The sequence below is a fragment of the Phaenicophaeus curvirostris genome, chromosome 20, assembly GCF_032191515.1.
Source record: "Phaenicophaeus curvirostris isolate KB17595 chromosome 20, BPBGC_Pcur_1.0, whole genome shotgun sequence".
Classification (NCBI taxonomy): domain Eukaryota; kingdom Metazoa; phylum Chordata; class Aves; order Cuculiformes; family Cuculidae; genus Phaenicophaeus; species Phaenicophaeus curvirostris.
Window position 1 is genome coordinate 7,844,125 of NC_091411.1, and position 15,047 is coordinate 7,859,171.

At 54.5% G+C, this 15,047-nt stretch overlaps 1 protein-coding gene across 2 annotated transcripts in view; it reads left to right on the top strand.

The window, feature by feature from the left end:
- ASS1 (argininosuccinate synthase 1) overlaps nt 1–13,483 on the top strand; it is a 29,622-nt gene extending 16,139 nt beyond the window's left edge. For both annotated transcript variants that reach the window (XM_069873178.1, XM_069873179.1), the window contains 6 exons: nt 1,467–1,551; nt 3,195–3,259; nt 7,439–7,570; nt 10,858–11,014; nt 12,608–12,673; nt 13,175–13,483. In XM_069873178.1, coding sequence (XP_069729279.1) covers nt 1,467–1,551; nt 3,195–3,259; nt 7,439–7,570; nt 10,858–11,014; nt 12,608–12,673; nt 13,175–13,229 — 560 coding nt within the window. In that variant the 3' untranslated portion in view covers nt 13,230–13,483. The remainder of the gene's footprint in view (nt 1–1,466; nt 1,552–3,194; nt 3,260–7,438; nt 7,571–10,857; nt 11,015–12,607; nt 12,674–13,174) is intronic.
- Nucleotides 13,484–15,047: the final 1,564 nt, after the last annotated feature.

Genomic DNA, 15,047 nt, shown 5'->3' on the forward strand with positions numbered 1-15,047 from the left:
GTGGCACCGGGGTTGGAACTGGATGGGCTTTAAGGTCCCTTCCAACCCAAACCATTTTATGATTCTATGAATCTATGATTCTATCACCCAGACAGCAGGCACAGGGCAGCATCTCCCACCTCTGCCACCCACGGGCATCCCCACGCCACCATCCTAGCAGCAGCGAGCCCAGACTGCGCTGGGGAGACCCCGCTTGGAGCAGGCACCACCTCCCCTCGTCCCCCCCGCTGCTGCCAGCATCCCTGCTCCATTCGAATGATCCCCCCCCCTCCAAGCAGCAGCCCCTCCTCCAGCATCCTATTCAGCCCCTAGTTAATTTATTTGAAGTTTTAATCTAATTATTAACTATTTTCAAGGCTAAGCAGCTTTCGCCAACAACAGCCCCGACAACTTCGGCTCTCTGCCGAGCGGACCCCGGCCAATACCCCATCAGAGGATACGAATAGAAAAAGCTGGGGCGAGGGGAGGGCGCGGAGGGGGGGCCCGCGCCGAGAAGCAGCTTAAGGTTCATTATTGCCGCGAGTTACATTTAATAGCAATTTACAACTGAGTTTATAAACCCCTGGAAAATAGGGGGTTTAAAGGAGGGTTGAGGAAGGGGGTGGGGGGAGAACCTGACAGCCCCCATCACTAAGACAGGGCACCTCAATAATAAAGACTAGAAAGGGAGGCTTTGAGTCTGATTGGCAACTGATAGTGCGTTAAATGGTAATGAGGAGGGCAGATGGAGGGGGGATTAGCCTCCAACTCCGCACCGCTTTTCTTTGTGGGCCCCGCAGCCCCCTTGTCAGCTTCCTAATACATTTATTGCTCATTTCACACCGCTAAAGAAAAATGCCTCTTTCTATTCAGCATCACCCCCCCCACCCCTTGCCCGCTCTCCGCTTCTACCCAACACCCTTAATTTTTTATTTTTTTTTAAGGGGGGAAAAAAAAGAGTTAAAAAAAAACCCCAAAGACATAAAAGGTGCAATAATTAATTCATGGCGGGGAGCACCCCGCCGCGGGGTGCGTGTGCGTGCGTGTGCGAGCAGCCGTGCCCCGGCGTGGGGGTCCCCCCCCAAACACCCCCTTGCGCTGCTTGGGGACGTGGGGGGAGACATTTGTCACCACCCCCTCCCCTACAGGGGCTGGTGGGACAGAAGGTGCTGTGCCATAAGACAATTGCCGAGCGTGAAATTCAATTAGTTAAGGGCCTGGTTGCAATTTCACAGGCCCTAAAAAAAGAGAGAGGGCAAGGAGAGCTGGGGGGACGTTTTTATGGCTCTTTTTATTTATTTATTTCGCTTCTCTCCCGAGGTGGGTCCCCCTCCCCTCGCCTCCCCCCAGCACCAGCTTGGATATGCCTTTTTAAGAAGTTATTTAGAGTTCATATCTGTCACATCTATTTAACGCCTGCGGGGTGACGTTCCGGGGGGATCCTGACACCGGCTGATCCTACCCGTCCTCCCTCCCTGCCTCCGCAGGTGTCCCTGTGAAGGTCACCAACACTGCGGATGGAGCCACTCGTTGCTCAGCCTTGGAGCTCTTCGTCTACCTGAATGACATTGCGTAAGTACCACGCTGTCGTAGAATTTCATCATAGAATATTTTGGGTTGGAAGGGCGCTCAAAGCCCATCCAGTTCCAATCCCCTGCCCATGGGGCATCTTCTAGTGGATCCGATAACTCCAAGCCCCATCCAACCTGGTCTTGAACACCTCTAGGGATGGGGCAGCCACCACTTCTCTGGGCAACCTGGGCCTTCCCACCCTCACAGGAAAGCATTTCATCCTAAAATCTCATCTCAATCTCCTCTCTTTAAGCTCCAAACCGCTTCCCCTCATCCTATGGCTGGACTCGCTGAGAAAGAGCCCCCTGTCTCTGGCTGGCAGCAGGGACGAGGGCAGCATCCGCGGGGTCCCCAGGGTGGGATGGAAGCAGGATACTGGCAGCCGGCACGTCCCAGTGTGCCCAGGGATGGTGCTCAGCAGCGTAAGGATAGGATGGGTCCCAGTTGTGCCAGGAAGCAGAGCTGAGCACCCTGGCCAGGAGCATGGGGGTATTTAGGGTTCTGCTCCCGGTGCACGAGGAGGGCTAAAAAGCCTTATTAAAGCCCTCTGCATTTACTGTGTGCCCGAGCTGTGCAGCTGGGTGAGGGCTGCTCTGCCTGCAGGGGATACTTTGCCCCTGGTTGCTTCTCCAGGGGCCTCAGTGTCCCTTTTAGGTGGAGAGTCAACTTTTTTGGTGCAACTTTTTTGACCTGCTGGGCAAGTCTATGACCTTGTCTCCCCTCTGCCACTGCAGCAACAGCTCCTGTGTGGTTTCCTCATTGCTCTCATTGCTCTCTACAACTCATTGCTCTCTACAACTCCCTGAAAGGACGTTGTGGAGAGGAGGGAGCTGGGCTCTTCTCCCAGGTGACAGGGGACAGGACGAGAGGGAATGGCCTCAAGCTCCACCAGTGGAGGTTTAGGCTCAACATTAGGAAAAAACTTTTCATGGAAAGGGTCATTGGGCACTGGCAGAGGCTGCCCAGGGAGGGGGTTGAGTCACCTTCCCTGGAGGGGTTTAAGGGATGGGTGGACGAGGCGCTGAGGGACATGGTTTAGTGATTGATAGGAATGGTTGGACTCGATGATCCAGTGGGTCTTTTCCAACCTAGTGATTCTATGATTCTATGATTCCTGCCCTGTGCCATCCCATGTTCAGTTTCTGCTGCCACTGAGCAAAGCCAAGAGCCCCAAAATGTAGCAGCACCCATGAGGGCACCCGCTCCTCTTGCCCTGTGCCAAGTGCCACGGAGTCCCTATCCATCCTCCTTTGTGCCTCTGCCTTTATTCCCCCCCAGGATAGAAGTTCATTCATGGGAATGAACTTTTCCATGTAGTTTGCTTTTTAAATGTTAATTAAGTGGTTTTAAAATTACTTCAGCTTCTGGCCTGTCCCCTCGCCTGGTTTATTTTCCAGTGGCCCAAGTGCAACCGCTGCCTGCAGCACTGACAGCCCCAGCAGCAAACAAGGGTGGGAAGGCCAGTGGTACAGCAAAAAGAAGGTGAAAGGGAGAGAAAATCTACCTCCTTGCCACCTGTCCTATCTAGGGGTCACTACTGATGGTCACCAATGGTGCCATTTAGGGTTTGTCCCCCAGTGTTGTCCCCACTCAATGCGCTGCTGTGGGGTTGGGGCTACAGCAACCTCCCTTCTCCTTGCCAGGGGCAAGCATGGCGTTGGACGCATTGACATCGTGGAGAACCGCTTCGTGGGGATGAAGTCCAGAGGTGAGTCGTCACCTGCCAGTGATGCCATCCCTGCCCTAAAAACAGTGACTCTTGGTGTTTGATCAACCATTAGGGCAGCTTCATGGGAAGTCTCCAGAGGCAGCCAGCTGCCCCAGGCAATATCGTAGAATGGTTTAGGTTTGGAGGGATGCCAAAGCCCATCCAGTTCCACCCCCTGTCATGGGCAGGGACACCTCCCACTGGATCAGGGGCTCCAAGTTGCATCCATCCTGGTCTTGAACACCTCCAGGGATGGGGCAGCCACCACTGCTCTGGGCAACCTGTTCCAGTGCCTCACCACCCTCATGGGAAAACATTTCTTCCTAACATCTCATCTCAATCTCTCCTCTTTCAACATAAAACTATTCCCCCTTGTCCCATCCCTACTCTCCCTGATCAAGAGCATCTTCCCAGCTTCCCTGTATCCCCTTTCAGAGCTGAAAGGCTGCTCTCAGGTCTAAGAACTAAGTAATGAGCTGGCTTATCACCATTTCCTATCTCCTTGCCCCGACTCTTTCGTTTTATATCTTGCTCATAACTAATTAGATCTTTAAACTTGCCCTCCGTGCACAGCGGCAACAAATGTTTTGATGAGAGCCAGCCCACAGTTTCCCTCCCCACCGCAGGGCACCAGCCCCTTTGCAAGCGCGTCAGCCACAAACGGCGAGAAACAAAACCCCAAATCATTTGAGCCGTGTTTGAATAATCAAATTAAAACTGAAAGGGAAGGGAAAAAGAAACCCCAACCCCAAACCGCACAGACCAGCCTGCGCATTTGCATGCAGGGTGCTGAGTAATTTGTCAAAATCTATTTTATTTTTTTTAAGAGCCGCTGACACGCTCTAGTGACCCTTCCAGCATTTAATAATTTCTCTAAACCCCATTTAACTGTCATGCCTGTCTCCAGCGTGACATCGCCAAGCGATCGCTGCCGTGTTTGTGCGCCGGCAGATGCGGGAGGACGGGGGCTTTCTGGGGACAGCAGGGGGTGGACGAGACCTTGGGGGGGTGGGTTTTTCCCTTTCCTTTGAGCAGGATCCTGCCCCTGAGTTTGCTCCTTGGGATCAGCAGGAACCTCGCTGAGAGGTGCTCTGCAGGAGAGATGGAGAGATGGGGTGGCAGAGGGCTGGAGTCGGAGGGTTCTGGGGTGCAGGGCAGCTCAGGGTGTCCCCATCACTGCTGTGCAGGAGCAATTTGGACCCTAAATGGTGTTGGGGTCAACAGGGAAAGAAACAGCACCTGAGATCTCAGGTGATAGGAGATGGTCCCTTAAATCCCCTGGCCCAGGGTTCTGCAGCTCCTCAAGATGACACAGGGACCCCTTCCCTCCTGCTCTGAAAGGGAAACTGAGGCACGAGCAGTACAGCAAGTGCCCACCATGACCACAGAGGTGGCAGCAAAGGCTCCAGGTGCCTCCTCTCCATCACCTCCTGGACCCGGGAAGTGGGAAGGGAAAAATTAATTTGCATTGATTTTTACTAAGCTCCTAATTGAACTTCGTTAAGGCCTAATGGGTGAAGGGTGAGCTGAGCGTGCCTGCGCCAGCCTTTTAAGCCCTATTAACTCAATTTTGCCATATTTGTTTTAGTGGGAGGAGGGTGGGTAATTATGGGGTGCCGGGGAGCAGTGCTGCAGCTAGCTGGGGGGGCCACGGCTCAGCCGGGGGCTCTTGGCTGCGAGCAGGAGCACGGCCCTGCCTCTCCTGCCTTTTCACATCCTCATTATCAAATTATCTTTTTAACTCCGAAGGGGGGCTAATTAAGTGAAGTAAATGAAATCAGTGGGGAGGAAGGAGGGGACGGCTGCTTCCAAAAGAGCTGAGCGCTGCCTTTGGCTGAGGCTTTTCCTCCCCCTGCTCTCTCCTGCCTTTTCTTCCCCTCGATGCGCTGAGCAGATGGAGGAAGAAAGTGGAAAAACCCTTCCCTGCGATGAACCCAGACCAGGCCATGCTCAGCTTCAGCCCTGGGACAGCAGGAGAAATTTAGGCAGCAGCTTCCCATGGGCAGCATCAACCTCCTCTTCCCCTTGGGAAGCCACCCCATCCCACCCCACCCCACCCCACCCCACCCCACCCCACCCCACCCCATCCCACCCCATCCCATCCCATCCCATCCCATCCCACCCCATCCCACCCCATCCCACCCCATCCCATCCCATCCCATCCCATCCCATCCCATCCCATCCATGTTGTCAGGAGTGACAGCCCGCACTCAACGCAGCAAAATTTCTCAGATGGAGGTGAACTGACAGCCGAGGTTACAAATTAGAAAATTTTAAGCAGCAGCAGCTGTCTCTTTGGCTGCCCCCCACGCTCCCCCTACTCCCGGCTCCAGTCCCTCCCTTCCCCAGCGGTAATTATGGGGTGATTGAAGCTTCACCAGGCTGCAGCGCTGACACCTCTGTCTTTTTCCTGTAAACACGGGGAGATGAAAACAGACACTTGGAGATGCTGCGAGTGTCAGTTTGAAGGTGTCTCTTGTCTCCTCGGCTGTCAGCTCCTCTCCACCCTGGCTGTCAGGGTCTGGTCCCCCGTCCTCTATCATCAGGTCAAATGGGATGGGCAGTAGATGAGGGTCAAGGCATAAACCCAAACCTTTGCTCAGCTCAAGTTGGCTTTACTGCCTCCTAAGAGGAAGGAAAGGGGAATATTGCGTTAGTAGCAGGCTTGATTTCGCAGTCAGTGTCTGGAGGGGGCATCCAGCAGCCCTCTGCGCCATCACATGCCCATGAGTATGGCTGGGGTTTGGTGTTAACTTGGCTTGTCTCCTCCTGCAGCCTCATGGAATGGGTTTTTGGTGAGTACCTCATGACCTGCCCCAGGCACCAGGCTGCAACATCACGGGGGTGGCCTGAGAGGGACGGAATGGCTCTCCTTTAGGATGGAGACCCATCTTGATCCTGCAGGATGGTGACCTGGTGCAAGAATCATAGAATCATAGAACCACCAGGTTGGAAAAGACCCACTGGATCATTGAGTCCAACCATTCCTATCACATACTAAACCATGCCTCTCAGCACCTCGTCCACCCGTCCCCTAAACCCCTCCAGGGAAGGTGACTCAACCCCCTCCCTGGGCAGCCTGTTCCAGTAATTGGGCACTTTCTGTGAAATTTTTTTTCCTTATGTCCAGCCTAAACCTCCCCTGGTGGAGCTTGAGGCCATTCCCTCTCGTCCTGTCCCCTGTCCCTTGGGAGAAGAGCCCAGCTCCCTCCTCTCCACAACCTCCTTTCAGGGAGTTGTAGAGAGCAATGAGGTCTCCCCTCAGCCTCCTCTTCTCCAGGCTAAACACCCCCAGCTCTCTCAGCCGCTCCTCATAAGGCCTGTTCTCCAGCCCCCTCACCAGCTTCGTTGCTCTTCTCTGGACTCTCTCCAGAGCCTCAACATCCTTCTTGTGGTGAGGGGCCCAGAACTGAACACAGGATTCGAGGAGCGGTCTCACCAGTGCCGAGTCCAGAGGGAGAAGAACCTCCCAGGACCTGCTGGTCACGCCGTTTCTGATACTTGCATCCAACCCAGAGTGGAGCAGCACTTGGCTGCCCACGTGTTTAAACCCCAAATAAACACGTAACATGGCAAATAAGCCCCAAGCAGCTGAAACAAAGGGAGCAGCTCACCCATGGTGTTAGCCCCCATCGCTAAAATAATTAAGCATCCCTCCATCCCTCGCTCTAGTGCAATGGTGGGGGCAGAAAGGGACTGGGGAAGGGGGCTGCCAGCCCCAAATTGGGTTGTCCTCCCAGCCCCCAGGTAGCCTCATCGCTTCAGAGTGGATGCGCAGGGCTTTTTCTCACCAGCCGTGAGGAGAGGAGGGTATTTCAGGCCTTCTGCTCCCTGTGCCTGTGCCCCGCGTCGTTCCTTTAATTACAGGTTTTCAGCCGCAGACCGTTGGGCATGGATCGGTGGGGGGATCGGTTCCCAAACCCTGTCATTTAGCCTCGTCAGAGTGCCTCTTCAAAGAGGGGAATCTAGAAATTTTCTCCGCAAGGTGCGGAGTGGACTGTCTCGGCCCCAGCATGAATATAATGACAGATGCATTTTACAGCAAGCTGGGACTGAATGCGCTCGACCACAGCTCCTTCTGTCAGCCAAGTCATTATTTTTTGTCATTTGCTGACAGTTTTGGTCTCATTCGTTTCTTTCTCTTTTTCTGCTTTTCCCCCTGCCTGGAAAAATGGGTAGGTATCTATGAGACCCCAGCGGGAACGATCCTATACCACGCGCATTTAGATATCGAGGCCTTCACCATGGACCGGGAAGTACGGAAAATCAAGCAGGGGCTCGCCTCGAAATTCTCCGAGCTGGTGTACAATGGTACGTACGGTTCTTCTGCCTGGCCCTGCCACTCAGCATCCTCCCAGCCCTCCTCATCCTCCTCCTCTGCTACCAACAGGTCCTGCTGGTGCCTGTGCTCAGGGCTATAAAATTCAGGTGTGGATTTTGAGGCTACTTATGGGGGGAAAGATGGGTTTGCTCACACCGAACTCAACCCCACGCTCTGTTTTGGCGCTGAAGGGGCTTCACACCTACCTTCAGGAGGCATCACCGCCTTCCACGAGGGTTGGCAGGAGATGCTCCTGGCATCTCTCCCAGCCCAGCGCTAACACTTTGCCCCATCCAGCACACTTGGATGCCTCCCAGGCTGTAACTCACCATCCCTTTGTCCTCCTCACACCACCTTTCCCCAGCGTTCCCCCTCATCTGGAGCACACTGGGATTTGGGGCGTGGAAGCACCGGAGCTCCTTGCACGGCCACCCCCACCATGGGGTTTGAAGCCAGGAGACCTCTCCCCGTGCCCTGGCTGCCAGGGTCTGGGGGGCTGCGGGAGGGGATGGAGGGTCCTGGCCGTGCTATGTGGTGTGCAGCCCACACAGCGGCACTGCTCGCCGGGGGCTGCAGGAGGGGCTTCCAGAGGTCTGGATGAGGACTCAGTCACTAGTGCTAAGGGCAAGGAAGCAGAATTAGCCCGAGATGTCATAGGTGACAGCGGTGTGTCCCCATGGCCCAGCTCCTCCTCCCCTGCCCAGGTCAGAGCTGCCATCCCTGGAGACCCCACACCGGGGAGATTTCCTGCCCCTGGTTCAAACAACATTTTTTTCCTTTCACGTTTCCTGATTTCTCAGCCTCTCATCACTTTTCGGGCATTGCTCGCTAACTGTGAGGGCTGGGATGATTCCCACAGGATCTGCCATGGGAATAACCTGACTCAGAGAGCTCAGGCTTTGGGCTCAAGGAGCAGATCCAGTGGCACTGAATAAGGCTATCTGTTCCTCTGCAGTTTCTGATGCCTGTGCTCATCCTCAGCACCTTCTCTGATGATGCTCCCTCCTCTGCCTTCCTCACATTTGATGCCCAAGCCCCTTTGAGGATGAAACTGTATTTTATGGGCTCGGCAGGTCTACAGAAGTCTCAATTACCTTCCCCTTGAATCACAGCCCCTGCCTTAATTCACCACCTCTGGCTGGTTTTATTAGACTTTGTCCTGGGCTGGCTTTATTTTGACCTGGATTTTTTTTTAGTTTAAGCGTAAACCTGTGTGTTTATTTCTAATCACTTGTTTGTTGAGAAGCCACAAGCTTAAAGAGACACTTGGGGATTTGTCCTGCTTCTCCCTCCCCAGCTCTGCCAGGCGAGGGCTGCTGTTCCCCTGGCTCCAGATGCTGAATCCTTAGGTATTTTCAGCCTGGCTCTGGGTTTTCCTGGCAGCCGAGCCTGAACCCAAGGAAAAACCCCAACAGGGTGCAGACAGCACCCATGGGTCTCCCTGCCAGAGGCCAGGCTTTCAAGCTCCCCTTCCTTTAACACTTCATTATCGCAACCAGTCCCTGATTTTAGGAGAATTAGTGTTTATCTTCCCCTTGTCCCCATTGATCCCATTGTGGACAGGTGGCTTTGAAGCCAGCTCCCGTCCCGGCAGGTACGGCCAGGTGCAGAAATGCCATTGTCCCCTTGCTCTCTCCATGATTAGGGTAGGATCATGGTTACAAGGCAGGAAGGTCATTAAGGGGCATCGCTTCCAGTGGGGAATGCGTCTGCGGTGGGGGGCGAGGAGGGAGGGGGATGCATCCTCCCACCTGGAGCTGTCAGAGGTGGGGTTTAAGCAGCTGGTTATTATTTTAATGTGTCTTGGGTTTATTTATATGGGGATGTAACAGCCCTGCATCAATCCTGGTGCTTGAATTGTACTTGGAGGGTGCTTACCAAAAAGAGAAATGTATTTGCGTGGAGCTTGGGTCCCCGCCTGCATAGGGGAAGGGGTCCTGGACCCCCTGGCTGTGCCCCAGTGGGTCAGGGAGATGGTTTTGGTGCTGGGAGGTTGCAGGGTTTTGATGCTGAGCCTCAGAGCAGGTCCCAGGGACAAGGCTGCAGGATACGGCCCCACCAAGAAACAAAAGAAATTGTTTCTTTAATGGCTTCAGCCAGGGAGCCCAGCTGGGAAGGGAAAGGTGAGAGGGCACCGGTGTGTGCGGCCAAGCGGCAGGGCGATGGGAGAGATAAAACCTGGGGATGACCGGAGGGTGGTGAATGGGCTCTTTCTCTCTCTCTGCCTCTATCTCCTTCTCCATCTCCTAGGCTTTATCCCAGGTTTCGAAGGGCTCCCTGGCTAATTACCTGGCTTAGGGACAGGAGGGGGCGTGGGTTTGGTGGCCCCAGTGGATGGCAACACCAACAGCTTCTCCTGCAGGATGCATTTTGGGGGCCGCGGTGTGACTGCACATCACCCCAGATCCCAGCTGGGGCTTCATCCCATCTGCCAGGGACTTGGGGTGCCAGGTGGGGGGAGAGGCGCGTGCCGAGGTCGTGGTGAGATGGAGCTTTGGGAAGGTGCTGGTGCCAGTCCCTGGCAGCCCTTGCTCTGCGGGTGTGGAGGATAAAGTCAAACTGTGAGCAGTGACGGGGGAGCACAGTGACAGGGAAAATTCACCTCGCTGCCTGAGGAAGGGGCAGGGAGATGAACCCACTCGGAGCTGCTGAGACATCCGTGCCCCAGGGTCAGCCCCAGACTGTGTTACCTGGTGGGAGTGCTCTGCTCCACATCTTGCAGGGATGAGGTGTGGGAGCGAGCTGGGGGTCACCTGGCTGGGACCCCTTCCCAAGGCAGGTGTTGACTCTTCGGGGCTGATTACTGCCCTGCCTGTCCCAGCAGAAAGCAGCTCATCCCCATCCTGGAGCGCTGGGACGTGCTCCCCACTAGATGCCACGTCCGTCTGTCCATCTCCACCTGACCCCCCTGAGATGCTGGGGTCTGAGTGGCAGTTTCATAATAACTTCAGAAAGCTTTTCATTTCTGTGAGGGCCCTGACCCAGAGGAACTGGAAGGAGAAAGGTCTTGCTGCCTCTTCTCCATCGGCTTGTTCCAGTCTCCTCTCTGGGTGGGAACCTGAGGGCCACCAAGGGGAAGGGTCTCCAACCCTCAGAGCTGAACCCAAGTGTCCCAGCACCTCATTTCCCTCGCCTGGTCCTGTGGTGGCCTCCCTTCCTTCGCAAGCTACCCTGGCTCTGCCTTTCAGGGCTTAGCCAGGGGATGCCACCCATCACGGGCACCCCTGTGACACCCCAGCTGTCCCAAGTCCCCACTGACGCTGCCTCCTGCCCGCAGGCTTCTGGCACAGCCCGGAGTGCGAGTTCCTCCGACACTGCATCGGGCGCTCGCAGGAGGCCGTGGTGGGCACCGTGCGCCTCTCGGTCTTCAAGGGCCAAGTCTACATCCTGGGCAGGGAGTCCCCGCAGTCGCTCTACAATGAGGAGCTGGTGAGGTGAGTGGGGCTCAGGAGGGCCAGGGTGGGCAGGGGTGATGGCACTGAGCATCCCATCCCACCCTATCCTGTCACACCCCATCCCACCACACTCCATCCCATCCCCAGAGGCACTGGTGATGCTGTCATAGAATCATAAAGTCACCAGGTTGGAAGAGACCCACCGGATCATCGAGTCCAACCATTCCTATCAAACACTAAACCATGTCCTCCCAGCCAAGCACCCGGCCAAAGCACGAGACGTGTTTTTAAGTCAATATTACTTTATTTTTCCTCTGTCTTTTCCCTTTTCTTCACGTTGTTTTCCCTCTGGCTCGCTCGCTCACTCCCCCCAAGCCCTCCCTCAACCCCTTTCAATCTCTCTAAACACTTTATAAGCCATAAATACACCCGAATGAGTTTAGATCAGTCGGAGTAAATGTCAAATTATCTTCTCTCTTTCTCTTCTCTGGCTTTTTTTCCCCCCTTCCCTCCCCCTCAAAATCAACAGCTCCTAATAATCCGTCCCAACCCTTCATTATGCTTCGCGCTCTCACTTGGAGAGATTAAATGAATAAAGTATAAAAAAAAAAAAGAAAGAAGGAAAAAAAGGAGGATGGAGGGGGGTGGGACGGAGGAAAAAGAGAGAGGGAGAGAAAAGCAGGGGCACTTATTCTCCCTGCGTCTCCAACCATTTTCCTTTTCTTTTTGATTTCTACATCGCTGGTTTGAAAGCCTTTGAGTGACGGCGTCACAGGAACCCGAGAGAAAGCTGTGAGAGGCAGAGCTGTGTGGAAATGCCTCTGCACAGTAGGTAGAAAGTAACGTAATTATAGAGCAGGTCAGAACCACTCGAATGAGCAAAAATAAAAGCACAGAGGTTTTTCTGTAGCCCGTCAGGGGAGGTAAAATCATTGTAAACTCTTTCTCTTATTTTTTTTTTTTCTTCTTGATTTCCCCCCTCTTCCTCTTTTAAGGTTTGTGGTTTCTGGGAAATGAGCCGTGTGTTTTGGGGATGTTGGAATCAGAGTTGGGATTTGGTGTGGGGCTGCTGGTTTGGGGAGGGGGATGCGCTCCGTGTTGCATCAAGGCACTGGCTGCTGTGGCCATAAGCCCCGTCGGTGCCGGGACATCCGTCCCCTGCCCAGGACCCTGTCCCATGCCCTGGAGCAATGTCCCCTGCCCAAGACCTTGTCCCTGCCCCAGGGCAATGCCCCTGCCTGGCATGGGACACCTCTGGGGCAAGGGGAGCATCCCTGCTTCAATGCGAGAGCTCAGGAAGGGAAGGTGGTGATGCACACGAAGGACTGCGGAGGCAAATTTGATGTCATGTTTCTAGCAGGGTCTGAGGAGCCCAGGAACAGCCATCGGGGTGGTCCTGTGGCTCTGCTGCTCCTTCTCCAGGGCTTGCTTCCCTGCTCCAAGCCCCTCACAGCTGAGGAGAGGCAGCAGCGGGCACCAGCCCTGGGGAGCAACCAGCTCCAGGGTCCTCTGCGTTGTCTCCCTCCCCAAAAGGCAGCCCCAAGGCCCCCCTAGGATGCCCCAAGACCCCCTAGGATGCCCCAAGAGCCCCCTAGGATGCCGCATCCCACTAACGGTGCCTTCTCTCTGTAGCATGAACGTGCAAGGGGACTATGAGCCTGCTGACGCCACCGGCTTCATCAACATCAACTCACTGAGGTCTGTGGGGGTCACAGGGGGAGAAGCCCCCAGCATCCCTGGGTCCCTCCCTGGCTATGGGTGTGCAGCCTCCTTCCTCCTGGGGCTCTGGGGTGCACCAACCAGCAGGGTGCAACCAGCATCCCCTCAGTACCATCCCTACCTAATTACACCCTTCCTCAGGACAGCCAGTCTCATTATTTTACTTATTTCTCAGACCCTGCCATGCTCCCCCCCACCCCTCCCAACTCCAGGGCTGTAAAACACGCTGCATTTACATAATGGGCTCTTAATTTTTCCGTTGCCTGTTAACTGCTTTGTTCTCCCCGATCTGCCATATCCCCCCACCCCTCTAAGATAAATTAATTACATTATCTCGTGGAAAAAAAATATAATTAAACTGTACAGGCCTTAACAAACGCCTGCTCTTCACGCCCCCTCATTCTGCTTAAATTAATTGAAAGGAAATGTGTGTTATTACTGTTAATTTACAATTAATTTTTTTTTTAATCTGGTTTCCAGGCTGAAGGAATATCATCGTCTCCAGAGCAAGGTCACTGTAAAGCAGAATGAATAGCAATCAATCGCACACACGAGCCTCCCGCTCCCCTTTCTAATTTCTCTAAGAACTAGCACTAATTGTGGTGGTAATTTGTAATTGTAACTCGTCTCCACGGAGTCACGAAGGAGGTGATGGCTTTGTTACGGGGCAGCAAGTGAAATGCAGTCATTAAAAAAAAAAAAAAAAAGGTGGTTGGCCAGAGGAGAAGTGGGGAAAGAAATAAAACCTCCCGCCACGCGCTGGGTTTGCTCATTGAGAGCCAGGCTTTATTCCTGCCTTGTTTGTTTGCTCTTCTGGCCCAGCGCTTCCCCAAGCCAGGCTTTGTGAAATTTGTAATGGATTAAGTGCCTCTGAAGGACGTGGAGGGGGTTGTGGGTACCTTGTGGTGAAGGTGGGGAGCAGGGGATGTCGCCCCGCACGATGCTGCTCTGGAGCGGAGAGCTGGGTGGTGGCGATGGGTTAAGAGGGTTTGGGCTTTTCTCTTTGGTTTAGTGCATTTTAAGAGCAAGGTGGGGGCTTGTTGAAAAGGAAAAGGCAAGGGAAGGATCCTCTGGTGGCAAGGAGCAGGCAGAGGGTTTCTCTTCCATCATGCCAGCGTGGGTTGTGTGTTCCTCTGCAGCGCGATGCTGGGATGCTGGGATAGCTCAGGGAGGGAAACCTGCTCTGAAACCTACAGTGGATGCAGGAGGGAAGAAAGACAACGTTTTCTAACCCACGCAAATGTCTAGGATGCACTGCTGCTTTGCACCACCAAGGATGGGGAAGGACCTGGTTGGGGATGTCACTGTGGTGGGTGTCCCCAGATGGGTGCAGAGATGCTCTTGGGAGCCCAGGAGCGATGCATCCCCATCCTGTGTCCTGCAGTGCCTCTCATGGCTGTGGAGCACCAGGCAGCCCCATCCCAGTGGCAGGGAAATGCTCTTTCCCACCCAGCTGGGGAGCAAAAAAAATAGCTCCACCAAAAAAAAAAAGAGAAATGTTTTTGCAGCCCCGAGGAGGGGGCAGTGAGACCCAGTGGCCATTTGGGGATGTCCAGGCGTGCCTTGCCCACCCCGCCGCCGAGCTGGCAAGTGTGACAAGCTCTGACATCACAGCTGGGAAAATAACATGTTATTTTCTCAGCTTGGATGTGACTTTCCCTGCTATTACTGGCAGCGACCATCTTGGGAGGAGAAAGCAGTGGAGGGTTGTCAAGCAAGGCAAGAGAAATGGTTTTCTGGGCTGATGGAGCCTGCCTGAACCCCATGGGGTGCGGGAGGGGGGGATGCAGCGCAGAGCTGCCCTGTTCCCTACATCCCATTGCTTTTGGCAGCAGGTCCATGCAGAAAGCGCAGCCACACGTGACGGTCCCTGGTGAGCAGCATCCTGAAGCCCTGACGCGGTGGTGATGGTCAGCAAGGATGTGCTGCTGAGCCCACCCTGGCATGGGTGCCCGGTGTCCAGCCTGCCCCATTCCTCCCGCAACAGGCTCTTCCCAGGGGAGGGAAAGGGCTTGAAACTTCTCAGGAGACATCTCCTGGGGGGATCATCTGAAAAAACAAGGTAGAAACAGGGCTGCTGCCCTCCCAAACGCTGCAGAAGAACGCTAGGCTGGCCCTTGGGACAACAGGCAGTGCTGTAAGCTGTGGGTGTTACTTTCTCTGCCCATCCTTGGCAGCAAAACGGCTTGGCAGTGTCACAGCAGAAGCTTCTTGTGCCCAAACGCTTGAGAAATGCCAGACATGCTCGAGGAGGGCTCACCAGAGCAGCTGGGCCACCTCTCCCTGGGGTGGTTAAAGCATCGGCTGGAAAAAGCCATTTCACCCCAATGCCTCAAACCTCCTCCAGCACTCA